Source organism: Oncorhynchus keta, unplaced genomic scaffold (assembly GCF_023373465.1).
Source record: "Oncorhynchus keta strain PuntledgeMale-10-30-2019 unplaced genomic scaffold, Oket_V2 Un_contig_889_pilon_pilon, whole genome shotgun sequence".
NCBI lineage: Eukaryota > Metazoa > Chordata > Actinopteri > Salmoniformes > Salmonidae > Oncorhynchus > Oncorhynchus keta.
In genome coordinates this window covers 290,001-317,824 of record NW_026290294.1, presented here as the reverse complement: position 1 = coordinate 317,824, position 27,824 = coordinate 290,001, and the positions used below count along the sequence as shown (strand labels likewise).

The 27,824-nt window shown below is 41.0% G+C and overlaps 1 protein-coding gene and 1 long non-coding RNA gene across 15 annotated transcripts in view; one reads left to right on the top strand and one right to left on the bottom strand.

Annotated features, from left to right (window-relative positions):
• The window catches only part of dpysl4 (dihydropyrimidinase like 4), a 33,454-nt gene extending 17,982 nt beyond the window's left edge, over nt 1-15,472 (top strand). Inside the window, exons 6-14 of one of the 2 annotated variants that reach the window (XM_052512659.1) lie at nt 657-737; nt 923-991; nt 5,744-5,864; nt 6,041-6,197; nt 8,850-8,991; nt 9,827-9,997; nt 10,258-10,437; nt 12,449-12,620; nt 14,103-15,472. In XM_052512659.1, the coding sequence (XP_052368619.1) occupies nt 657-737; nt 923-991; nt 5,744-5,864; nt 6,041-6,197; nt 8,850-8,991; nt 9,827-9,997; nt 10,258-10,437; nt 12,449-12,620; nt 14,103-14,194 (1,185 nt within the window). In that variant the 3' untranslated portion in view covers nt 14,195-15,472. Of the gene's footprint in view, nt 1-656; nt 738-922; nt 992-5,743; nt 5,865-6,040; nt 6,198-8,849; nt 8,992-9,826; nt 9,998-10,257; nt 10,438-12,448; nt 12,627-14,102 lie in introns of both variants that reach the window. The other variant, XM_052512658.1, reaches the window with a different exon arrangement.
• Nucleotides 15,473-15,838: 366 nt separating this feature from the next.
• On the bottom strand, nt 15,839-27,732 carry LOC127927003 (uncharacterized). Of its 13 annotated transcripts, none has more exons than XR_008125896.1 (4): nt 25,133-27,722; nt 23,811-23,970; nt 21,148-22,503; nt 15,839-16,807 (listed from the first exon to the last, which is right to left on the bottom strand). It is a non-coding gene; the product is annotated as an uncharacterized LOC127927003 (long non-coding RNA). The 13 variants fall into 13 exon arrangements; XR_008125903.1 differs by lacking the exon at nt 15,839-16,807 and adding an exon at nt 16,815-18,151 and having other exon boundaries at nt 22,382-22,503; nt 25,133-27,732; XR_008125899.1 differs by lacking the exon at nt 15,839-16,807 and having other exon boundaries at nt 20,877-22,503; nt 23,811-23,852; nt 23,891-23,970; nt 25,133-27,732.
• Nucleotides 27,733-27,824: the final 92 nt, after the last annotated feature.

The following is a 27,824-nucleotide window of genomic DNA, read 5'->3' as shown; positions in this document are numbered from 1 at the left end:
ACTGTATTACGTCACGCTGAGCAGCACTCCCCCTACTGTATTACCTCACACTCCCCCTACTGTATTACCTCACCACCCCTACTGTATTACCTCACCACCCCTACTGTATTACCTCACGCTGAGCAGCACTCCCCCTACTGTATTACCTCATGCTGAACAGCACTCCCCCTACTGTATTACCTCACGCTGAGCGGCACTCCCCCTACTGTATTACCTCACGCTGAGCAGCACTCCCCTACTGTATTACCTCATGCTGAGCAGCACTCCCCCTACTGTATTACCTCATGCTGAGCAGCACTCCCCCTACTGTATTACCTCATGCTGAGCAGCACTCCCCCTACTGTATTACCTCACGCTGAGCAGCACTCCCCTACTGTATTACCTCACGCTGAGCAGCACTCCCCTACTGTATTACCTCACGCTGCACCTCCACATTCATTGAACCTTCTTCCAGCCAGGACAATGGCAACAATAGAGACCAAACCAGAGAAGGCATTTAGAGCATGAGAGTGTGGAGTACGGTCCTCTGCATGAGAGTGTGGCAACAATAGAGACCAAACCAGAGAAGGCATTTAGAGCATGAGAGGGTGGAGAACGGTCCTCTGCATTTTGATTAACCCCCCCCCCTCCTTGTTTTTATCTCTTTCCCATGCCAGATGTATGAGATGTTTGGTATCATTCGAGACCTGGGTGCCATCGCTCAGGTTCACGCTGAGAACGGTGACATCATTGACGAGGTAGGCTACTGTACTGTTGACTTGAAAGACTGGCCTTTGACAGTGACTGGGCAGATCTCTCCTGGGCAAAGGACATCTTCAGTTGCCATATTTCCCCTTCTATCTATATAGGAGCAGAATAAACTGCTGTCTTTGATTGCACCATGTGAAGTTTAGTTTCCGTCTTACCCCTTCTATCTATATAGGAGCAGAAGCGACTACTGGAGCTGGGGATCACTGGGCCTGAGGGACATGTGCTGTGTCACCCAGAGGAGGTAGGGACTTCCTGTCTCTGTGTAAACAATAGCCTCATTTACATGATCACACTACAGTATCTTGTTATGAGCCAGTGTTACTGTTAGTGACAGAATGGTTTGAAACCGGGAGACTAGATATGCCATTGCTTGTTGAAAATACCTTGTGGATGAATTTGCTCCTCTCAATAATAATGGAAATGAGACTGAATATTGTAATCTCAGTCAATCAATCAAATGTATTTTATTAAAGCCCTTTTTACATCAGCTGTCGTCACAAAGTGCTAAAACCCCAAAGAGCAAGCAATGTCGATGTAGAAGCACGGTGGCTAGGAAAAGCTCTCTAGAAAGGAAGGAACCTAGGAAGAAACCTAGAGAGGAACCAGGATCGGAGTGGCCAGTCCTTTTTTAACATTTTTTAAAATATTTATTTAACTGGCAAGTCAGTTAAAAACATTCTTATTAAGAATGACAGCCTACCAAAAGGCAAAGGGCCTCCTGCGGTGACGGGGGCTGGGATTAAAAATAAATAAATAAAATCTAAATATAGGACAAAACACACATCACCACAAGAGAGACAACACAACACTACATGAAGAGAGACAACACAACACTACATAAAGAGAGACCTAAAGACAACAACACAACACTACATAAAGAGAGACCTAAAGACAACAACACAACACTACATAAAGAGAGACCTAAAGACAACAACACAACACTACATAAAGAGAGACCTAAAGACAACAACACAGCATGGCAGCAACACATGACAACACAACACTACATAAAGAGAGACCTAAAGACAACAACACAACACTACATAAAGAGAGACCTAAAGACAACAACACAACACTACATAAAGAGAGACCTAAAGACAACAACACAGCATGGCAGCAACACATGACAACACAACACTACATAAAGAGAGACCTAAAGACAAAGACAACAATATAGCATGGTAGCACCACAACACACTACATAAAGAGAGACCTAAGACAACAACACAGCATGGCAGCAACACATGACAACACAACACTACATAAAGAGAGACCTAAAGACAACAACACAGCATGGCAGCAACACATGACAACACAACACTACATAAAGAGAGACCTAAAGACAACAACATAGCATAGGCAGCAACACATGACAACACAACACTACATAAAGAGAGACCTAAAGACAACATTATAGCATGGTAGCACACAACACTACATAAAGAGAGACCTAAAGACAACAACATAGTATGGTAGCAACACAATATGACAATACAGCATGGTAGCACCTACAACATGACAACACAGCATGGTAGCAACACAACATGACAATACAGCATGGTAGCACCACAACATGAGCAACACAGCATGGTAGCAACACAACATGACAACACAGCATGGTAGCAACACAACATGACAACACAGTATGGTAGCAACACAACATGACAACACAGCATGGTAGCAACACAACACTACATAAAGAGAGACCTAAGACAACAACATAGCATGGCAGCAACACATGACAACACAGTATGGTAGCAACACAACATGACAACACAGCATGGTAGCAACACAACACTACATAAAGAGAGACCTAAGACAACAACATAGCATGGCAGCAACACATGACAACACAGTATGGTAGCAACACAACATGACAACACAGCATGGTAGCAACACAACACTACATAAAGAGAGACCTAAGACAACAACATTGCATGGTAGCAACACATGACAACACAGTATGGTAGCAACACAACATGACAATACAGCATGGTAGCACCACAACATGGCAGCAACATGACATGACAACACAGCATGGTAGCACCACAACATGGCAGCAACACAACACTACATAAGAGAGACCTAAAGACAACAACATAGCATGGCAGCAACACATGACAACACAGTATGGTAGCAACACAACATGACAACACAGCATGGTAGCAACACAACTACATAAAGAGAGACCTAAGACAATAACATAGCATGGCAGCAACACATGACAACACAGTATGGTAGCAACACAACATGACAACACAGCATGGTAGCAACACAACACTACATAAAGAGAGACCTAAAGACAACAACACAGCATGGCAGCAACACATGACAACACAGTATGGTAGCAACACAACATGACAACAACATGGTAGCAACACAACATGGCAGCAACACATGACAACACAGCATGGTAGCAACACAACATGACAACAACATGGTAGCAACACAACATGGCAGCAACACATGACAACACAGCATGGTAGCAACACAACATGGCAGCAACACATGACAACACAGCATGGTAGCAACACATGACAACACAGCATGGTAGCAACACAACATGACAACACAGCATGGTAGCAAAACATGACAACACAGCATGGTAGCAAAACATGACAACAACACATGACAACACAGCATGGTAGCAACACAACATGGTAGCACCACAAAACATGGCACAGACAACAGCACAAAGGGCAAGAAGGTAGAGACAACAATACATCACGCGAAGCAGCCACAACTGTCAGTAAGAATGTCCATGATTGAGTCTTTGAATGAAGAGATTGAGATAAAACTGTCCAGTTTGAGTGTTTGTTGCAGCTCGTTCCAGTCGTTAGCTGCAGCGAACTGAAAAGAGGAGCGACCCAGGAATGTGTGCTTGGGGACTTTTAACAGATTGTGACTGGCAGAATGGGTGTTGTATGTGGAGGATGAGGGCTGCAGTAGATATCTCAGATAGGGGGGAGTGAGGCCTAAGAAGGTTTTATAAATAAGCATCAACCAGTGGGTCTTGCGACGGGTACACAGAGATGACCAGTTTACAGAGGAGTATAGAGTGCAGTGATGTGTCCTATAAGGAGCATGGGTGGTACATCTGATGTCCGAATGGTAAAGAACATCTAGCCGCTCGAGAGCAGCCTTACCTGCCGATCTATAAATTACGTCTTCGTAATCTAGCGTGGGTAGGATGGTCATCTGAATCAGGGTTAGTGAGGCAGCTGGGGTGAAAGAGGAGCGATTACGATAGAGGAAACCAAGTCTAGATTTAACTTTAGCCTGCAGCTTTGATATGTGCTGAGAGAAGGACAGTGTACTGTCTAGCCATACTCCCAAGTACTTGTATGAGGTGACTACCTCAAGCTCTAAACCCTCAGAGGTAGTAATCACACCAGTGGGGAGAGGGGCATTCTTCTTACCAAACCACATGACCTTTGTTTTGGAGGTGTTCAGAACAAGGTTAAGGGCAGAGAAAGCTTGTTGGACACTAACAACGCTTTGTTGTAGAGCATTTAACAGTATAAGACTGTATCATCTGCATAGCTTCCTACTGCCTGAGCTATGTTGTCGATGTAAATTGAGAAGTGCCTTAAATCACTGCGCAACTCGGGAGTCGTAGTGTTACTCAAGTGATTTGTGGTCGTCACTAGTTACCACAGCCACAAAGTCAAAACCTATTTCTACCATTTCTCTTCTTCGAATCTGATTTTAAACCTAAGCCTACACTCTGTGTTATCTAGAACCTAAAAGGGTTCTACAGCCGTATAACTATTTTTGGTTCCAGGTAGAACCCTTTTGGTTCCAGGTAGAACCCTTTTCGGTTCCATGTAGAACCCTTTCTACAGAGGGTTTTACATGTAACCCAAAAGAGTTCTACCTGGAATCAAAAAGTGTTTTCCTATGGACACTTTTGGTGTGTAACCTGAACCACACTGCAAACCTTATGCCTAAACCTAACCCTAACCTGAACCTAACCCTAACCTGAAGCTAACCCTAACCTAACCCTAACCTTAACCTAACCCTAACCGAACTTAAAATACATTTTAAAAATGACGATATTGGCAATTTTGACTTTGTGGCTGTTGTACCTAGTAGAAACCGTGATTTGTGGCTGCAGGTAGCCTAGTGGTTAGAGCAGGTATCCTAGTGGTTCTGCCTTATTATTATTGGACCATGCTGGTCATTTATGAACATTTGAACATCTTGGTCATGTTCTGTTATAATCTCCACCCGGCACAGCCAGAAGAGGACTAGCCTGGTTCCTCTCTAGGTTTCTTCCTAGGTTTTGGCCTTTCTAGGGAGTTTTTCCTAGCCACCGTGCTTTTACACCTGCATTGTTTGCTGTTTGGGGTTTTAGGCTGGGTTTCTGTACAGCACTTTGAGATATCAGCTGATGTACGAAGGGCTATATAAATAAATTTGATTTGATTTGATTTGATTTAGAGCAGGTAGCCTAGTGGTTAGAGCAGGTAGCCTAGTGTTAGTTAGTGGTTAGAGCAGGTAGCCTAGTGGTTAGAGCAGGTAGCCTAGTGGTTACAGCCAGGTAGCCTAGTGGTTAGAGCAGGTAGCCTAGTGGTTAGAGCAGGTAGCCTAGTGGTTACAGCCAGGTAGCCTAGTGGTTAGAGCAGGTAGCCAGGATTAGCCAGGTATCCTAGTGGTTAGAGCAGGTAGCCTAGTGGTTAGAGCCAGGTAGCCTAGTGGTTAGAGCAGGTAGCCTAGTGGTTAGAGCAGGTAGCCTAGTGGTTAGAGCAGGTAGCCTAGTGGTTAGAGCAGGTAGCCTAGTGGTTAGAGCGTTGGGCCAGTAACCGAAAGGTTGCTATATTGAATCCCCGAGCTGACAAGGTAAACATTAACTGCTGACAAGGCAGTTAACCCACTGTTCCTATTCTGTCATTGTAAATAAGAATATGTTCTTTAACTGACTTGCCGAGTTAAATAAAAAATAAATGTTGGTTGAGATGTTACAGTAAGGTGTTTAATTTGTGACCACTAGGTGGAGACAGAGGCAGTGTACCGGGCCATCACCATCGCCAAGCAGGCCAACTGTCCTCTCTACATCACCAAGGTGATGAGCAAGTCGGCTGCTGATGTCATCGCCAAGGCCAGGAAGAAGGGTGAGACTGGGTTTAGCGATTCAATAACAACTTTATTTGGAAATAATTTCTGTATCATACATTCTTTGTTAACTTTGATGGCTAAACACATTTGTTGTTGACCTGGCAAAAAAATTCTGAAAAAACTTATATTTCTTGTACAAATGCGTCGTCTTTTTTCATTGGATGATTTTCAGGCATGGTGGTTTATGGCGAGCCAATCACAGCCAGCCTTGGGACAGACGGATCACACTATTGGAGTAAGAACTGGGCAAAGGCAGCAGCGTTCGTCATGTCCCCGCCCCTCAGCCCAGACCCCAGCACCCCTGACTACCTCAACTCCCTGCTTTCCTGGTGAGAACACATACGCTGCGTTTACACAGGCCGCCCCATTCTGATCTTTCCCATTTATTGACAATCTTTCCCATTTATTTGATTGGTCAAAAAATACAATTGTGTGGCAAAAGATCAGAATTGAGCTGCCTGTGTAAACGCAGCCATAGAAACACAGACACTAGAATGAAGACAGAATGTTTCTGAATTATATCTGAATTACTTTGTCTGCATCTCACGGACACCCTTGAAAGCTCTCACGGACTCCCTTGAAAGCTCTCACGGACACCGTTGAATTCTCTCACGGACACCGTTAGAAGCTCTCAGGTAAACCGTTGAAAGCTCTCACGGACACCATTGAATTCTCTCACGGACACCGTTGAATTCTCTCACAGACACTGTTGAAAGCTCTCATGTAAACCGTTGAAAGCTCTCACAGACACCGTTGAATTCTCTCACGGACACTGTTGAAAGCTCTCACGGATGATCCCTGATGATGACACACTGGGCTGATCTCTTCGTCATCCCTGATGGTGACTCACTGTCCTGTTCTCTTAGTCATCCCTGATGGTGACTCACTGTCCTGTTCTCTTAGTCATCCCTGATGGTGACTCACTGTCCTGTTCTCTTAGTCATCCCTGATGGTGACTCACTGTCCTGTTCTCTTAGTCATCCCTGATGGTGACTCACTGTCCTGTTCTCTTCGTCATCCCTGATGGTGACTCACTGTCCTGTTCTCTTAGTCATCCCTGATGGTGACTCACTGTCCTGTTCTCTTAGTCATCCCTGATGGTGACTCACTGTCCTGTTCTCTTAGTCATCCCTGATGGTGACTCACTGTCCTGATGGTGACTCACTGTCTGTTCTCTTAGTCATCCCTGATGGTGACTCACTGTCCTGTTCTCTTAGTCATCCCTGATGGTGACTCACTGTCCTGTTCTCTTAGTCATCCCTGATGGTGACTCACTGTCCTGTTCTCTTAGTCATCCCTGATGGTGACTCACTGTCCTGTTCTCTTAGTCATCCCTGATGGTGACTCACTGTCCTGTTCTCTTAGTCATCCCTGATGGTGACTCACTGTCCTGTTCTCTTAGTCATCCCTGATGGTGACTCACTGTCCTGTTCTCTTAGTCATCCCTGATGGTGACTCACTGTCCTGTTCTCTTAGTCATCCCTGATGGTGACTCACTGTCCTGTTCTCTTAGTCATCCCTGATGGTGACTCACTGTCCTGTTCTCTTAGTCATCCCTGATGGTGACTCACTGTCCTGTTCTCTTAGTCATCCCTGATGGTGACTCACTGTGTTGTTCTCTTAGTCATCCCTGATGGTGACTCACTGTCCTGTTCTCTTAGTCATCCCTGATGGTGACTCACTGTCCTGTTCTCTTAGTCATCCCTGATGGTGACTCACTGTCCTGTTCTCTTAGTCATCCCTGATGGTGACTCACTGTCCTGTTCTCTTAGTCATCCCTGATGGTGACTCACTGTCCTGTTCTCTTAGTCATCCCTGATGGTGACTCACTGTCCTGTTCTCTTAGTCATCCCTGATGGTGACTCACTGTCCTGTTCTCTTAGTCATCCCTGATGGTGACTCACTGTCCTGTTCTCTTAGTCATCCCTGATGGTGACTCACTGTCCTGTTCTCTTAGTCATCCCTGATGGTGACTCACTGTCCTGTTCTCTTAGTCATCCCTGATGGTGACTCACTGTCCTGTTCTCTTAGTCATCCCTGATGGTGACTCACTGTCCTGTTCTCTCACTAGTCATCCCTGATGGTGACTCACTGTCCTTGTTCTCTTAGTCATCCCTGATGGTGACATCCTGTTCTCTTAGTCATCCCTGATGACTCACTGTCCTGTTCTCTTAGTCATCCCTGATGGTGACTCACTGTCCTGTTCTCTTAGTCATCCCTGATGGTGACTCACTGTGTTGTTCTCTTAGTCATCCCTGATGGTGACTCACTGTGTTGTTCTCTTAGTCATCCCTGATGGTGACTCACTGTCCTGTTCTCTTAGTCATCCCTGATGGTGACTCACTGTCCTGTTCTCTTAGTCATCCCTGATGGTGACTCACTGTCCTGTTCTCTTAGTCATCCCTGATGGTGACTCACTGTCCTGTTCTCTTAGTCATCCCTGATGGTGACTCACTGTCCTGTTCTCTTAGTCATCCCTGATGGTGACTCACTGTCCTGTTCTCTTAGTCATCCCTGATGGTGACTCACTGTCCTGTTCTCTTAGTCATCCCTGATGGTGACTCACTGTGTCTCTTAGATGATGACTCACTATGCTGTGGTCTGACTGTCCTGTTCTCTTGGTCCACAGTGGTCTGACTGTCCTGTTCTCTTGGTCCACAGTGGTCTGACTGTCCTGTTCTCTTGGTCTACAGTGGTCTGAATGTCCTGGTCTCTTGGTCCACAGTGGTCTGACTGTCCTGTTCTCTTGGTCCACAGTGGTCTGACTGTCCTGTTCTCTTGGTCCACAGTGGTCTGACTGTCCTGTTCTCTTGGTCCACAGTGGTCTGACTGTCCTGTTCTCTTGGTCCACAGTGGTCTGACTGTCCTGTTCTCTTGGTCCACAGTGGTCTGACTGTCCTGTTCTCTTGGTCCTCAGTGGTCTGACTGTCCTGTTCTCTTGGTCCACAGTGGTCTGACTGTCCTGTTCTCTTGGTCCACAGTGGAGACCTTCAGGTGACGGCCAGTGGCCACAGCACCTTCTCGACGGCCCAGAAGGCTGTTGGGAAAGACAACTTCACCCTCATCCCTGAGGGAACTAACGGCATCGAGGAGAGGCTAGCCATCGTCTGGGAGAAGGCTGTGGTATGTGTTGTTGTTTATTTTCTAAAGGTTTATTTTTTGTCATTGTATGCTTTACAGTGGGAAATAAAGAGTATCTGTAGTTGGTCTGATTCAAAGTGATGCTGTATATATGATCTGGAGGCAGCAGTTTAGACAGCTAGACCACCGTAGGACACCCCTGTTTCTGTTGTTGTTGTTACTTCTTCTTCTTCTTCTTCTTCTTCTTCTTCTTCTTCTTCTTCTTCTTCTTCCTATTCTTCTTCTTCTTCTTCTTCCTATTCTTCTTCTTCTTCCTCTTCTTCTTCCTATTCTTCTTCTTCTTCTTTTCTTCTCTTCTTCTTCCTATTCTTCTTCTTCTTCCTATTCTTCTTCTTCTTCTTCCTATTCTTCTTCTTCTTCCTATTCTTCTTCTTCTTCTTCTTCCTATTCTTCTTCTTCTTCCTATTCTTCATTTCTTCTTCTTCTTCTTCTTCTTCTTCTTCTATTCTTCTTCTTCTTCTTCTTCTTCCTATTCTTCTTCTTCTTCTTCCTATTCTTCTTCTTTCTTCTTCTTCTTCTTCTTCTTCTTCCTATTCTTCTTCTTCTTCTTCTTTCTTCTTCTTCCTATTCTTCTTCTTCTTCCTATTCTTCTTCTTCCTATTCTTCTTCTTCTTCCTATTCTTCTTCTTCTTCCTATTCTTCTTCTTCCTATTCTTCTTCTTCTTCTTCTTCTTCTTCTTCTTCTTCTTCTTCTTCTTCTTCTTCACTGGTTTTCACAGTGATGCGATATGTCTTTAACAGTAACGTCTTTGCATTGTTGTATAAAAGACAGCTCTCTCCTGATCGTGAAGAGGATGTGTTGTTCTGTATTCCCCAGGCGACAGGCAAGATGGATGAGAATGAGTTTGTTGCGGTGACGAGCACCAACGCTGCCAAGCTGTTCAACCTGTATCCTCGTAAAGGAAGGATCGCTGTGGGGTCAGACGCAGACATCGTGATCTGGAACCCCAAGGAGACCAAGACCATCTCAGCCGCGACCCACGCACTGGTACACACACACACACACACACACACACACACACACACACACACACACACACACACACACACACACACACACACACACACACACACACACCCTCCCTCCCTCTCTCTCTCTCTTTCACAGTCAACCTCCAGACATCATTCAGACATTCGTCTCCAATGTGTCTGGAGGAGTTTTGTCCGTCTGTCTGTAATGATGTGTGATGATGATGTTATCATGTCTGAGCTGGATGTTCATTATTCTGTCCTTGTGTGTGTTTCCAGACAGTGGAGATTAACATCTTTGAGGGCATGGAGGTCCGGGGAGCCCCGGTGGTGGTGATCAGCCAGGGGAAGATCGTCCTGGAGGGGGGAAAGCTGAACGTCACAGAGGGCTCTGGACGCTTCGTACCCAGAAAGGCTTATCCTGACTTCATCTACAAGAGGATCAAAGCACGCAGCAAGGTGAGAGAACAGAGAGGAAGGCTAACCAGGGTCAGAGAAGAGAGAGGAAGGCTAACCAGCAAGGTAAGAGAAGAGAGATGTAGGCTAACCAGGGTAAGAGAAGAGAGATGAAGGCTAACCAGGGTAAGAGCTAGGGGCTAATGCTAGCAGGGTAAGAGCTAGGGGCTAAGAACCAGCAGGATAAGAGAAGAGAGATGAAGGCTAACCAGGGTAAGAGAAGAGAGATGTGGGCTAACCAGGGTAAGAGCTAGGAGCTAACAACCAGCAGGGTAAGAGAAGAGAGAGGAAGGCTAACCAGGGTAAGAGAAGAGAGATGAAGGCTAACCAGGGTAAGAGAAGAGAGATGAAGGCTAACCAGGGTAATAGCTAGGAGCTAACAACCAGCAGGCTAAGAGAAGAGAGATGTAGGCTAAGCAGGGTAAGAGAAGAGAGAGGAAGGCTAACCAGGGTAAGAGAAGAGAGAAGAAGGCTAACCAGGTTAAGAGCTAGGAGCTAAGAACCAGCAGGGTAAGAGAAGAGAGATGAAGGCTAACCAGGGTAAGAGCTAGGGGCTAACAACCAGCAGGGTAAGAGAAGAGAGATGAAGGCTAACCAGGGTAAGAGCTAGGGGCTAATGCTTGCAGGGTAAAAGCACAGCAGGGTAATAGCTAGGGGCTAATGCCTGTAGGGTAATAGCTAGGGGCTAATTCTTGAAGGGTAATAGCTAGGGGCCAATGCTTGCAGGGTAATAGCTAGTGGCTAATGCTAGCAGGGTAAGAGCTGATGAGAAAATTGGCTAATACAAATAATATTACATTGGGTTAACGTAGTGGCTTTTTACCATAGTAAGGGTTAACTCACTTTATCCACCACCAATGTGTGGCATCCACTTGAGTAATTCACGTGACCGTTTTGTGCCAAAAGGTTTACCACTCATCAGCTAACATGGTGTAGAGGTGAGGAGTGATATATCCCAATTAGGAACGAAGGGGTTGATTAGGTGGCCATGATGGAATTGGGGCCGTGTTGGGAATTTAAGAAGCTAATGAGGACAAAGATGTTCTGTTCAGAAAGAGAAGCAGTAGGGGGTGTTAAATGTCCTTGTCATTATCGTGTTGCAGATCTCACTTGAAGCAAGAGGGACATTTCATTGTCTTTAAAGCTTTTGCCACCATTCAGTTGTATAATTTCTCAAAGCCCGCTGCAGAGTAAGAGATAAAGTCAGAGAACCAGTGAAAGGTACGAGCTGGGAGCTAAAGAGGAATAAGAACAATCCATCCTCAAATGGCCCCGTCGTTATCCTGTTGCAGAAGTCACCTAAAGCGAGAGATAAACTTTACAGACAGAGGCCTGAAACTCTACCACATTAGGTTTTAAAGAAAGTGCACTTGCAGCAATTTAAACACTAACGGCTAATGGCTATCGGCTAATGGCTAATGGCTAACGGCTAACGGCTAATGGCTAACGGCTAATGGCTAACGGCTAATGGCTAATGGCTAACGGCTAAGGGCTAATGGCTAATGGCTATGCAGAGTTAAGAGTGTGATAGTATAAAGGTCCATCGCAACCTGTGCTTTTAAAAATGTGGCATAACTCTCTTTCCACCCTTTACTTACTGTATATTACACAGGAAATCACTTTTTAGTGAGGCTACATTAAGGCTACATTATCCTCTTTAATTACTTTATCCTTTACATGACATTCACCTGACATTCTCTCCAGATGGTTTACAAACTACATTACCCTAACATGACATTCTCTCCAGATGGTTGATGATCTACATTACCCTAACATGACATTCTCTCCAGATGGTTGATGAACTACATTATCTTTTACATGACATTCTCTCCAGATGGTTGATGATCTACATTACCCTAACATGACATTCTCTCCAGATGGTTGATGATCTACATTACCCTAACATGACATTCTCTCCAGATGGTTGATGAACTACATTATCTTTACATGACATTCTCTCCAGATGGTTGATGATTTACATGATCCTTTACATGACATTCTCCTCCCTCTCTAGATGGCTGATGCCCGTGGCGTCCCCCGAGGGAACTATGATGGACCGGTCCATGATGTCATCAGCATGACTAAGTCAGTGCCGGCCACTCCCTCCAGCAGGGGGCCCCAGTGCCCAGGGAAGGGCCCCCTCGGCCCCACCAGGAACCTGCACCAGTCTGGTTTCACCCTATCCGGTATGGGTAAGCTTCATCTACTCTTTACTGGGTGTGGATGTTTCTCCTCACTTTTTAATTGAACCGTTATTTATACAGGGTTATTCTATACAGGGTTATTTATACAGGGATATTCTATACAGGGTTATTCTATACAGGGTTATTCTATACAGGGTTATTCTATACAGGGTTATTCTATACAGGGTTATTCTACACAGGGTTATTCTATACAGGGTTATTCTATACAGGGTTATTCTATACAGGGTTATTCTATACAGGGTTATTATATACAGGGTTATTATATACAGGGTTATTCTATACAGGGTTATTCTACACAGGGTTATTCTACACAGGGTTATTCTATACAGGGTTATTCTATACAGGGTTATTCTATACAGGGTTATTCTATACAGGGTTATTCTATACAGGGTTATTCTATACAGGGTTATTCTATACAGGGTTATTCTACACAGGGTTATTCTATACAGGGTTATTCTACACAGGGTTATTCTATACAGGGTTATTCTACACAGGGTTATTCTATACAGGGTTATTCTACACAGGGTTATTCTATACAGGGTTATTCTATACAGGGTTATTCTACACAGGGTTATTCTATACAGGGTTATTCTATACAGGGTTATTCTATACAGGGTTATTCTATACAGGGTTATTCTATACAGGGTTATTCTATACAGGGTTATTCTATACAGGGTTATTCTATTATTCTACAGGGTTATTCTATACAGGGTTATTACTATACAGGGTTATTCTACACAGGGTTATTCTATAAAGGGTTATTCTACACAGGGTTATTCTATACAGGGTTATTCTATACAGGGTTATTCTATACAGGGTTATTCTATACAGGGTTATTCTATTTATTCTATACAGGGTTATTCTATACAGGGTTATTCTATACAGGGTTATTCTATACAGGGTTATTCTATACAGGGTTATTCTACACAGGGTTATTCTATACAGGGTTATTCTACACAGGGTTATTCTCATTAAGATCAAATCTCTTTCACTCTCTGGAAGTACCAGACAGGAAACGGTCTCCTTTTGTCTTGATGTCAGGGTTGTATTATTTAATTATTTATTTGTCCTTCCTTTTCTCTCTGTGTCTCTGTCTATAAGCATCCTAATCTCTCTCCCCCTTCTCACTCTCTCTCCCCCTCATCTCCCTCTCTTCCACGCTCTCCGTCTTCCTCCTTCTCTCTCACTCTGACCATCTCACTCTCATTCCCTGTTTCAGCCAATCATCTTTCTAATTGGGAGTCCTGTTTTATCCTGTCAGTCTTATTACAGTCTAACTTCTAGCTCTGTTTACGGTCTCTGTTGAACCACACAGGACCAATTATAGCTACAGTATCTAAGGTCAGGGATTTGGGAAGCTGTACAATGGTTATTTCAATCATAGTTCTACTGTCTTACTCCTATCAGAACCCAAAATGTACTCAATTGTTTGTAACGGATCTTTGCTCTTGTTCTCCGATACAGGAACTCAGATTGACGACCACATCCCACGACGCTCAGCACAGAGGATCGTGGCGCCACCCGGTGGCCGCTCCAATATCACCTCCCTGTCGTGAACCTGGGAGCTCCTTGCTCCTCACGTCTGCTGTAGGGAGAAAAATAAATCAACTACTGTAGCAACAACCAACTACATGAATCAAAACAAATCTCACCCGGCTTCCAGAACTAAACTCAACAGTGAAACCTGAACATGCAATCCTCTTCTCAGATACAACTGTAAAACAGTATACAGATTAGAACTACATTTACCACTAGTAGTTACCACCAGTATACAGCATAGAACTACAATTACCACTAGTAGTTACCAGTCATTCTATTTCTATGGTAGACACACCAACTGATAAAACCCACTAACTTAGTACTTTGATCTGTTATCCTTTATCAATATTGTGATCAATTCCTCAATCAATTTATCTCATCGCCCATCAATAGTCAACTGTCCCTGTCAGATCTCCGTAGCATGCAGCTTAAACAGTCTCTGTCTCCTCAGTCAGACAACCGTCTCTCTCATCGTCTCCTCAGCTTCACTATAGCTTTACTAACATGGTGATACATGAGTCCTAGATGAAAGTAGTTCTCTTTAGACCACAGAATGCCTCTCAGCTCTCTCTCTCTCTCTCGTCGTAGTGATGCCTGCTTCAATGCTTCTAAGAAACTCTGTAGTTGAGTCCCAACATGGAACTCTATTCCCTAGATAGCGCACTAGAGGACAAAAGTAGTGCGCTATCTAGGGAATAGAGGGCCATTTGAGACTGACGCGAACTTGTTGTCTCTGTCTGTTGTTATTTAGTCATGGCTGTAGGCTATTTAGGCTTCATCTTACCGTCTCTTACTGTTATGCATGACTTTTCCTCTTAATCGTTACTCGTTACAAATACAACAAGGGAAACAAGTGCGTATTACTGTTACTGTGAACAGACTGTAGGGACAGTCCTCTAGTCACGCTTGTCTTACTATTATTATGATGTTTTATCCCAATGCAGGTGAGCTCACTTTGCTTCCATGGTATATTCAGTCAGTCAGAATAGGAACTTCACCAATCCTTCTATTCAGTCAGTCAGAATAGGAACTTCACCAATCCTTCTATTCAGTCAGTCAGAATAGGAACTTCACCAATCCTTCTATTCAGTCAGTCAGAATAGGAACTTCACCAATCCTTCTATTCAGTCAGTCAGAATAGGAACTTCACCAATCCTTCTATTCAGTCAGTCAGAATAGGAACTTCACCAATCCTTCTATTCAGTCAGTCAGAATAGGAACTTCACCAATCCTTCTATTCAGTCAGTCAGAATAGGAACTTCACCAATCCTTCTATTCAGTCAGTCAGAATAGGAACTTCATCCTTCTATTCAGTCAGAATAGGAACTTATCCTTCTATTCAGTCTGTCAGAATAGGAACTTCACCAATCCTTCTATTCAGTCAGTCAGAATAGGAACTTATAATTCTATTCAGTCAGTCAGAATAAGAACTTATTCCTTCTATTCAGTCAGTCAGAATAGGAACTTCATTCCTTCTATTCAGTCAGTCAGAATAGGAACTTCACCAATCCTTCTATTCAGTCAGTCAGAATAGGAACTTCACCAATCCTTCTATTCAGTCAGAATAGGAACTTCATCCTTCTATTCAGTCAGTCAGAATAAGAACTTCACCAATCCTTCTATTCAGTCAGTCAGAATAGGAACTTCATCCTTCTATTCAGTCAGAATAGGAACTTCACCAATCCTTCTATTCAGTCAGTCAGAATAGGAATTTCACCAATCCTTCTATTCAGTCAGAATAGGAACTTCACCAATCCTTCTATTCAGTCTGTCAGAATAGGAACTTCACCAATCCTTCTATTCAGTCAGTCAGAATAGGAACTTCACCAATAATTCTATTCAGTCAGTCAGAATAAGAACTTCACCAATCCTTCTATTCAGTCAGTCAGAATAGGAACTTCACCAATCCTTCTATTCAGTCAGTCAGAATAGGAACTTCACCAATCCTTCTATTCAGTCAGTCAGAATAGGAACTTCACCAATCCTTCTATTCAGTCAGAATAGGAACTTCACCAATCCTTCTATTCAGTCAGTCAGAATAAGAACTTCACCAATCCTTCTATTCAGTCAGTCAGAATAGGAACTTCACCAATCCTTCTATTCAGTCAGAATAGGAACTTCACCAATCCTTCTATTCAGTCAGTCAGAATAGGAACTTCACCAATCCTTCTATTCAGTCAGAATAGGAACTTCACCAATCCTTCTATTCAGTCAGTCAGAATAGGAACTTCACCAATCCTTCTATTCAGTCAGAATAGGAACTTCACCAATCCTTCTATTCAGTCAGTCAGAATAGGAACTTCACCAATCCTTCTATTCAGTCAGAATAGGAACTTCACCAATCCTTCTATTCAGTCAGTCAGAATAGGAACTTCACCAATCCTTCTATTCAGTCAGAATAGGAACTTCACCAATCCTTCTATTCAGTCAGTCAGAATAAGAACTTCACCAATCCTTCTATTCAGTCAGTCAGAATAGGAACATCACCAATCCTTCTATTCAGTCAGTCAGAATAATAACTTCACCAATCCTTCTATTCAGTAAGTCAGAATAAGAACTTCACCAATCCTTCTATTCAGTCAGTCAGAATAAGAACTTCACCAATCCTTCTATTCAGTCAGAATAAGAACCTCACCAATCCTTCTATTCAGTCAGTCAGAATAAGAACTTCACCAATCCTTCTATTCAGTCAGAATAAGAACTTCACCAATCCTTCTATTCAGTCAGTCAGAATAGGAACTTCACCAATCCTTCTATTCAGTCAGAATAAGAACTTCACCAATACTTCTATTCAGTCAGTCAGTCAGAATAAGAACTTCACCAATCTTTCTATTCAGTAAGAATAAAAACTTCACCAATCCTTCTATTCAGTCAGAATAAGAACTTCACCAATCCTTCTATTCAGTCAGTCAGAATAAGAACTTCACCAATCCTTCTATTCAGTCAGAATAAGAACTTCACCAATCCTTCTATTCAGTCAGAATAAGAACTTCACCAATCCTTCTATTCAGTCAGTCAGAATAAGAACTTCACCAATCCTTCTATTCAGTCAGAATAAGAACTTCACCAATCCTTCTATTCAGTCAGAATAAGAACTTCATTAATCCTTCTATTCAGTCAGTCAGAATAAGAACTTCACCAATCCTTCTATTCAGTCAGAATAATAACTTCACCAATCCTCCTATTCAGCCAGTCAGTCAGAATAGGAACTTCACCAATCCTTCTATTCAGTCAGTCGGAGTAATAACTTCACCAATCCTTCTATTCAGTCAGTCAGTCATAATAAGAACGTCACCAATCCTTCTATTCAGTCAGTCGGAGTAATAACTTCACCAATCCTTCTATTCAGTCAGTCAGTCATAATAATAACTTCACCAATCTTTCTATTCAGTCAGAATAATAACTTCACCAATCCTTCTATTCAGTAAGTCAGAATAAGAACTTCACCAATCCTTCTAGTCAGTCAGAATAAGAACTTCACCAATCCTTCTATTCAGTCAGTCAGAATAAGAACTTCACCAATCCTCTATTCAGTCAGTCAGAATAGGAACTTCACCAATCCTTCTATTCAGTCAGAATAAGAACTTCACCAATCCTTCTATTAAGTCAGTCAGAATAAGAACTTCACCAATCCTTCTATTCAGTCAGTCAGAATAAGAACTTCACCAATCCTTCTATTCAGTCAGTCAGAATAGGAACTTCACCAATCTTTCTATTCAGTCAGAATAAGAACTTCACCAATCCTTCTATTCAGTCAGTCAGAATAGGAACTTCACCAATCTTTCTATTCAGTCAGAATAAGAACTTCACCAATCCTTCTATTCAGTCAGAATAAGAACTTCACCAATCCTTCTATTCAGTCAGAATAAGAACTTCACAAATCCTTCTATTCAGTCAGAATAAGAACTTCACCAATCCTTCTATTCAGTCAGAATATGAACTTCACCAATCTTTCTATTCAGTCAGAATAAGAACTTCACCAATCCTTCTATTCAGTCAGAATAAGACCTTCTCCAATCCTTCTATTCAGTCAGTCAGAATAAGAACTTCACCAATCCTTCTATTCAGTCAGTCAGAATAGGAACTTCACCAATCCTTCTATTCAGTCAGAATAGGAACTTCACCAATCCTTCTATTCAGTCAGTCAGAATAGGAACTTCACCAATCCTTCTATTCAGTCAGAATAGGAACTTCACCAATCCTTCTATTCAGTCAGAATAGGAACTTCACCAATCCTTCTATTCAGTCAGAATAGGAACTTCACCAATCCTTCTATTCAGTCAGTCAGAATAGGAACTTCACCAATCCTTCTATTCAGTCAGAATAGGAACTTCACCAATCCTTCTATTCAGTCAGTCAGAATAGGAACATCCTTCTATTCAGTCAGAATAAGAACTTCACCAATCCTTCTATTCAGTCAGAATAAGAACTTCACCAATCCTTCTATTCAGTCAGTCAGAATAGGAACTTCACCAATCCTTCTATTCAGTCAGTCAGAATAAGAACTTCACCAATCCTTCTATTCAGTCAGAATAAGAACTTCACCAATCCTTCTATTCAGTCAGTCAGAATAAGAACTTCACCAATCCTTCTATTCAGTCAGAATAAGAACTTCACCAATCCTTCTATTCAGTCAGTCAGAATAAGAACTTCACCAATCCTTCTATTCAGTCAGAATAAGAACTTCACCAATCCTTCTATTCAGTCAGTCAGAATAGGAACTTCACCAATCCTTCTATTCAGTCAGTCAGAATAAGAACTTCACCAATCCTTCTATTCAGTCAGTCAGTCAGAATAAGAACTTCACCAATCTTTCTATTCAGTAAGAATAAAAACTTCACCAATCCTTCTATTCAGTCAGAATAAGAACTACCAATCCTTCTATTCAGTCAGTCAGAATAAGAACTTCACCAATCCTTCTATTCAGTCAGAATAAGAACTTCACCAATCCTTCTATTCAGTCAGAATAAGAACTTCACCAATCCTTCTATTCAGTCAGTCAGAATAAGAACTTCACCAATCCTTCTATTCAGTCAGAATAAGAACTTCACCAATCCTTCTATTCAGTCAGAATAAGAACTTCATTAATCCTTCTATTCAGTCAGTCAGAATAAGAACTTCACCAATCCTTCTATTCAGTCAGAATAATAACTTCACCAATCCTCCTATTCAGCCAGTCAGTCAGAATAGGAACTTCACCAATCCTTCTATTCAGTCAGTCGGAGTAATAACTTCACCAATCCTTCTATTCAGTCAGTCAGTCATAATAAGAACGTCACCAATCCTTCTATTCAGTCAGTCGGAGTAATAACTTCACCAATCCTTCTATTCAGTCAGTCAGTCATAATAATAACTTCACCAATCTTTCTATTCAGTCAGAATAATAACTTCACCAATCCTTCTATTCAGTAAGTCAGAATAAGAACTTCACCAATCCTTCTAGTCAGTCAGAATAAGAACTTCACCAATCCTTCTATTCAGTCAGTCAGAATAAGAACTTCACCAATCCTCTATTCAGTCAGTCAGAATAGGAACTTCACCAATCCTTCTATTCAGTCAGAATAAGAACTTCACCAATCCTTCTATTAAGTCAGTCAGAATAAGAACTTCACCAATCCTTCTATTCAGTCAGTCAGAATAAGAACTTCACCAATCCTTCTATTCAGTCAGTCAGAATAGGAACTTCACCAATCTTTCTATTCAGTCAGAATAAGAACTTCACCAATCCTTCTATTCAGTCAGTCAGAATAGGAACTTCACCAATCTTTCTATTCAGTCAGAATAAGAACTTCACCAATCCTTCTATTCAGTCAGAATAAGAACTTCACCAATCCTTCATTCAGTCAGAATAAGAACTTCACAAATCCTTCTATTCAGTCAGAATAAGAACTTCACCAATCCTTCTATTCAGTCAGAATATGAACTTCACCAATCTTTCTATTCAGTCAGAATAAGAACTTCACCAATCCTTCTATTCAGTCAGAATAAGAACTTCTCCAATCCTTCTATTCAGTCAGTCAGTCAGAATAAGACCTTCTCCAATCCTTCTATTCAGTCAGTCAGAATAAGAACTTCTCCAATCCTTCTATTCAGTCAGTCATAAGACCTTCTCCAATCCTTCTATTCAGTCAGTCAGAATAGGAACTTCACCAATCCTTCTATTCAGTCAGTCAGAATAGGAACTTCACCAATCCTTCTATTCAGTCAGAATAAGAACTTCACCAATACTTCTATTCAGTCAGTCAGTCAGAATAAGAACTTCTCTTTCTATTCAGTAAGAATAAAAACTTCAAATCCTTCTATTCAGTCAGAATAAGAACTTCACCAATCCTTCTATTCAGTCAGTCAGAATAAGAACTTCACCAATCCTTCTATTCAGTCAGAATAAGAACTTCACCAATCCTTCTATTCAGTCAGAATAAGAACTTCACCAATCCTTCTATTCAGTCAGTCAGAATAAGAACTTCACCAATCCTTCTATTCAGTCAGAATAAGAACTTCACCAATCCTTCTATTCAGTCAGAATAAGAACTTCATTAATCCTTCTATTCAGTCAGTCAGAATAAGAACTTCACCAATCCTTCTATTCAGTCAGTCAGAATAGGAACTTCACCAATCCTTCTATTCAGTCAGTCAGTAATAACTTCACCAATCCTTCTATTCAGTCAGTCAGTCAATAAGAACTTCACCAATTTCTATTCAGTCAGTCAGAATAATAACTTCACCAATCCTTCTATTCAGTCAGAATAAGAACTTCACCAATCCTTCTATTCAGTAAGTCAGAATAAGAACTTCACCAATCCTTCTAGTCAGTCAGAATAAGAACTTCACCAATCCTTCTATTCAGTCAGTCAGAATAAGAACTTCACCAATCCTTCTATTCAGTCAGAATAAGAACTTCACCAATCCTTCTATTCAGTCAGTCAGAATAGGAACTTCACCAATCCTTCTATTCAGTCAGAATAAGAACTTCACCAATACTTCTATTCAGTCAGTCAGTCAGAATAAGAACTTCACCAATCTTTCTATTCAGTAAGAATAAAAACTTCACCAATCCTTCTATTCAGTCAGAATAAGAACTTCACCAATCCTTCTATTCAGTCAGAATAAGAACTTCACCAATCCTTCTATTCAGTCAGAATAAGAACTTCACCAATCCTTCTATTCAGTCAGAATAAGAACTTCACCAATCCTTCTATTCAGTCAGTCAGAATAAGAACTTCACCAATCCTTCTATTCAGTCAGTCAGAATAAGAACTTCACCAATCCTTCTATTCAGTCAGAATAAGAACTTCACCAATCCTTCTATTCAGTCAGTCAGAATAAGAACTTCACCAATCCTTCTATTCAGTCAGAATAAGAACTTCACCAATCCTCCTATTCAGCCAGTCAGTCAGAATAGGAACTTCACCAATCCTTCTATTCAGTCAGTCGGAGTAATAACTTCACCAATCCTTCTATTCAGTCAGTCAGTCATAATAAGAACGTCACCAATCCTTCTATTCAGTCAGTCGGAGTAATAACTTCACCAATCCTTCTATTCAGTCAGTCAGTCATAATAATAACTTCACCAATCTTTCTATTCAGTCAGAATAATAACTTCACCAATCCTTCTATTCAGTAAGTCAGAATAAGAACTTCACCAATCCTTCTAGTCAGTCAGAATAAGAACTTCACCAATCCTTCTATTCAGTCAGTCAGAATAAGAACTTCACCAATCCTCTATTCAGTCAGTCAGAATAGGAACTTCACCAATCCTTCTATTCAGTCAGAATAAGAACTTCACCAATCCTTCTATTAAGTCAGTCAGAATAAGAACTTCACCAATCCTTCTATTCAGTCAGTCAGAATAAGAACTTCACCAATCCTTCTATTCAGTCAGTCAGAATAGGAACTTCACCAATCTTTCTATTCAGTCAGAATAAGAACTTCACCAATCCTTCTATTCAGTCAGTCAGAATAGGAACTTCACCAATCTTTCTATTCAGTCAGAATAAGAACTTCACCAATCCTTCTATTCAGTCAGAATAAGAACTTCACCAATCCTTCTATTCAGTCAGAATAAGAACTTCACAAATCCTTCTATTCAGTCAGAATAAGAACTTCACCAATCCTTCTATTCAGTCAGAATATGAACTTCACCAATCTTTCTATTCAGTCAGAATAAGAACTTCACCAATCCTTCTATTCAGTCAGAATAAGACCTTCTCCAATCCTTCTATTCAGTCAGTCAGTCAGAATAAGACCTTCTCCAATCCTTCTATTCAGTCAGTCAGAATAAGACCTTCTCCAATCCTTCTATTCAGTCAGTCAGTCAGAATAAGACCTTCTCCAATCCTTCTATTCAGTCAGTCAGATTAGGAACTTCACCAATCCTTCTATTCAGTCCGAATAGGAACTTCACCAATCCTTCTATTCAGTCAGAATAAGAACTTCACCAATACTTCTATTCAGTCAGTCAGTCAGAATAAGAACTTCACCAATCTTTCTATTCAGTAAGAATAAAAACTTCACCAATCCTTCTATTCAGTCAGAATAAGAACTTCACCAATCCTTCTATTCAGTCAGTCAGAATAAGAACTTCACCAATCCTTCTATTCAGTCAGAATAAGAACTTCACCAATCCTTCTATTCAGTCAGAATAAGAACTTCACCAATCCTTCTATTCAGTCAGTCAGAATAAGAACTTCACCAATCCTTCTATTCAGTCAGAATAAGAACTTCACCAATCCTTCTATTCAGTCAGAATAAGAACTTCATTAATCCTTCTATTCAGTCAGTCAGAATAAGAACTTCACCAATCCTTCTATTCAGTCAGTCAGTCAGAATAGGAACTTCACCAATCCTTCTATTCAGTCAGTCGGAGTAATAACTTCACCAATCCTTCTATTCAGTCAGTCAGTCATAATAAGAACTTCACCAATCCTTCTATTCAGTCAGTCGGAGTAATAACTTCACCAATCCTTCTATTCAGTCAGTCAGTCATAATAATAACTTCACCAATCTTTCTATTCAGTCAGAATAATAACTTCACCAATCCTTCTATTCAGTAAGTCAGAATAAGAACTTCACCAATCCTTCTAGTCAGTCAGAATAAGAACTTCACCAATCCTTCTATTCAGTCAGTCAGAATAAGAACTTCACCAATCCTCTATTCAGTCAGTCAGAATAGGAACTTCACCAATCCTTCTATTCAGTCAGAATAAGAACTTCACCAATCCTTCTATTAAGTCAGTCAGAATAAGAACTTCACCAATCCTTCTATTCAGTCAGTCAGAATAAGAACTTCACCAATCCTTCTATTCAGTCAGTCAGAATAGGAACTTCACCAATCCTTCTATTCAGTCAGAATAAGAACTTCACCAATCCTTCTATTCAGTCAGTCAGAATAGGAACTTCACCAATCTTTCTATTCAGTCAGAATAAGAACTTCACCAATCCTTCTATTCAGTCAGAATAAGAACTTCACCAATCCTTCTATTCAGTCAGAATAAGAACTTCACAAATCCTTCTATTCAGTCAGAATAAGAACTTCACCAATCCTTCTATTCAGTCAGAATATGAACTTCACCAATCTTTCTATTCAGTCAGAATAAGAACTTCACCAATCCTTCTATTCAGTCAGAATAAGACCTTCTCCAATCCTTCTATTCAGTCAGTCAGTCAGAATAAGACCTTCTCCAATCCTTCTATTCAGTCAGTCAGAATAAGACCTTCTCCAATCCTTCTATTCAGTCAGTCAGTCAGAATAAGACCTTCTCCAATCCTTCTATTCAGTCAGTCAGAATAGGAACTTCACCAATCCTTCTATTCAGTCCGAATAGGAACTTCACCAATCCTTCTATTCAGTCAGAATAAGAACTTCACCAATACTTCTATTCAGTCAGTCAGTCAGAATAAGAACTTCACCAATCTTTCTATTCAGTAAGAATAAAAACTTCACCAATCCTTCTATTCAGTCAGAATAAGAACTTCACCAATCCTTCTATTCAGTCAGTCAGAATAAGAACTTCACCAATCCTTCTATTCAGTCAGAATAAGAACTTCACCAATCCTTCTATTCAGTCAGAATAAGAACTTCACCAATCCTTCTATTCAGTCAGTCAGAATAAGAACTTCACCAATCCTTCTATTCAGTCAGAATAAGAACTTCACCAATCCTTCTATTCAGTCAGAATAAGAACTTCATGAATCCTTCTATTCAGTCAGTCAGAATAAGAACTTCACCAATCCTTCTATTCAGTCAGTCAGTCAGAATAGGAACTTCACCAATCCTTCTATTCAGTCAGTCGGAGTAATAACTTCACCAATCCTTCTATTCAGTCAGTCAGTCATAATAAGAACTTCACCAATCCTTCTATTCAGTCAGTCGGAGTAATAACTTCACCAATCCTTCTATTCAGTCAGTCAGTCATAATAACAATTTCACCAATCTTTCTATTCAGTCAGAATAAGAAGAACTTCACCAATCCTTCTAGTCAGTCAGAATCAGAACTTCACCAATCCTTCTATTCAGTCAGTCAGAATAAGAACTTCACCAATCCTCTATTCAGTCAGTCAGAATAGGAACTTCACCAATCCTTCTATTCAGTCAGAATAAGAACTTCACCAATCCTTCTATTAAGTCAGTCAGAATAAGAACTTCACCAATCCTTCTATTCAGTCAGTCAGAATAAGAACTTCACCAATCCTTCTATTCAGTCAGTCAGAATAGGAACTTCACCAATCTTTCTATTCAGTCAGAATAAGAACTTCACCAATCCTTCTATTCAGTCAGAATAAGAACTTCACCAATCCTTCTATTCAGTCAGAATAAGAACTTCACAAATCCTTCTATTCAGTCAGAATAAGAACTTCACCAATCCTTCTATTCAGTCAGAATATGAACTTCACCAATCTTTCTATTCAGTCAGAATAAGAACTTCACCAATCCTTCTATTCAGTCAGAATAAGACCTTCTCCAATCCTTCTATTCAGTCAGTCAGTCAGAATAAGACCTTCTCCAATCCTTCTATTCAGTCAGTCAGAATAAGACCTTCTCCAATCCTTCTATTCAGTCAGTCAGTCAGAATAAGACCTTCTCCAATCCTTCTATTCAGTCAGTCAGAATAAGACCTTCTCCAATCCTTCTATTCAGTCAGTCAGTCAGAATAAGACCTTCTCCAATCCTTCTATTCAGTCAGTCAGAATAAGAACTTCTCCAATCCTTCTATTCAGTCAGAATAAGAACTTCTCGAATCCTTCATGTCTATATAGGAGGTACAGGGAAGCCCATATCATCTGTATACTGGATCTGTGTTTTTGTCTTTATAGCACAACCATGTTCCACTGTCATCGTGTGACTTTTATATTTTTTGTATATAAAGACCAAACATCCTGGTGCTTTGAAACCCTAGCCTGGTTCAGCCATACTGAATGCTCCACTGACTTGGTGAAACAGAGCATAGCAGTCAGGATTCCAGGCTATTGACCAGCCACGTTGTTGCCAAGGATACACAGGGATACGTGGAGCTGTGAACAATAAAACAGTGGTTTTAAAAGTCTCTCGCTTTAAAAAAAACCCAACTCTTATTTGTAATGATTTTATTTAATTTTCTACAATTTCCTTTCTCTCTTTTTGTAGACTTCGACGTTTGTACTTTCACATGGTCCTGTTGAGAAAGTTGTTGTTGTAACTCGGTCGGTCTTTGGAAAGGTTGTTTGCATTCGTTAAGTGGTCATGTCAAAAAGGTCAAATGAAGTGGTCAATTTTTAGTCTTTTTCTACTGTTTCTGTGTCCAATGGAAATAGGATTTGTGTCCCGAAAGCTAATGTAAGCATGTCCTGAATAAAGTTTGAGGGGGAAAAGTGTATTTGGTTTATATTTGTTATTTGTAATGACGGCAGGGTAGCCTAGTGGTTAGAGCGTTGGACTAGTAACCGGAAGGTTGCAAGTTCAAACCCCCGAGCTGACAAGGTACAAATCTGTCGTTCTGCCCCTGAACAGGCAGTTAACCCACTGTTCCTAGGCTGTCATTGAAAATAGGAATTTGTTCTTAACTGACTTGCCTGGTTAAATAAAGGTTTAAAAAATAATAATAATAAATAAATGTCATAACATGTCTTACATATAGTTGACGCCGGAAGTTTACATACACTTAGGTTGGAGTCATTTAAAAGTCGTTTTTCAACCACACCACACATTTCTTGTAAACACACTATAGTTTTGGCAAGTCGGTTAGGACATCTACTTTGTGCATGACACAAGTCATTTTTCCAACATTTGTTTACAGACAGATGATTTCACTTATAATTCACTGTATCACAATTCCAGTGGGTCAGAAGTTTACATACACTAAGTTGACTGTGCCTTTAAACAGCTTGGAAAATTCCAGAAAATTATGTCATGGCTTTAGAAGATTCTGATAGGCTAATTGACATCATTTGCGTCAATTGGAAGTGTACCTCAGGATGTATTTCAAGGCCGACCTTCAAACTCAGTGCCTCTTTGCTTGACATCATGAGAAAATCAAAAGAAATCAGTCAAGACCTCAGAAAATACATTGTTTGGATCATCCTTTGGAGAAATGTCCAAATGCCTGAAGGTTCATCTGTACAAACAATAGTACACAAGTATAAACACCATGGGACCACGCAGCCATCATACCGCTCTGGAAGGAGACGCATTCTGTCTCCTAGAGATGAACTTACTTTGGTGCGAAAAGTGCAAATCAATCCCAGAACAACAGCAAAGGACCTTGTGAAGATGCTGGAGGGAACAGGTACAAAAGTATCTATATCCACAGTAAAATGAGTCCTATATCGACATAACCTGAAAGGCCGCTCAGCAAGGAAGAAGCCACTGCTCCAAAACAGCCATAAAAAAAGCCAGACTACAGTTTGCAACTGCACATGGGGACAAAGATCGTACTTTTTGGAGAAATGTCCTCTGTTCTGATGAAACAAAAATAGAACTGTTTGGCCATAATGCCCATCGTTGTGTATGGAGGAAAAAGGGGGAGGCTTGCAAGGGGTATATTGAAGCAACATCTCAAGACATCAGTCAGGAAGTTAAAGCTTGGCCGCAAATGGGTCTTCCAAATGGACAATGTCCCCAAGCATACTTCCAAAGTTGTGGCAAAATGGCCTATGGACAACAAAGTCAAGGTATTGGAGTGGCCATCACAAAGCCCTGACCTCAAGCCTATAGACAATTTGTGGGCAGAACTGAAAAGGAGGAGGCCTACAAACCTGACTCAGTTACACCAGCTCTGTCAGGAGGAATGAGGCCTACAAACCTGACTCAGTTACACCAGCTCTGTCAGGAGGAATGGGCTGAAATTCCCCCATCGTATTGTGGGAAGCTACCCAAAACATTTGACCCAAGTTAAACAATTTAAAGGCAATGCTACCAAATACTAATTGAGTTTATGTTAACTTCTGACCCACTGGGAATGTGATGAAAGAAATAAAAGCTGAAATAAATAATTTTCTCTCCTATTATTCTGACATTTCACATTCTTAAAATAAAGTGGTGATCCTAACTGACCTTAGACAGGGAATCTTTACTGGGATTAAATGTCAGGAATTGTAAAAAAAACTGAGTTTAAATGTATTTGGCTGAGGTGTATGTAAACTTCCAACTTCAACTGTAGATCCAATATGACT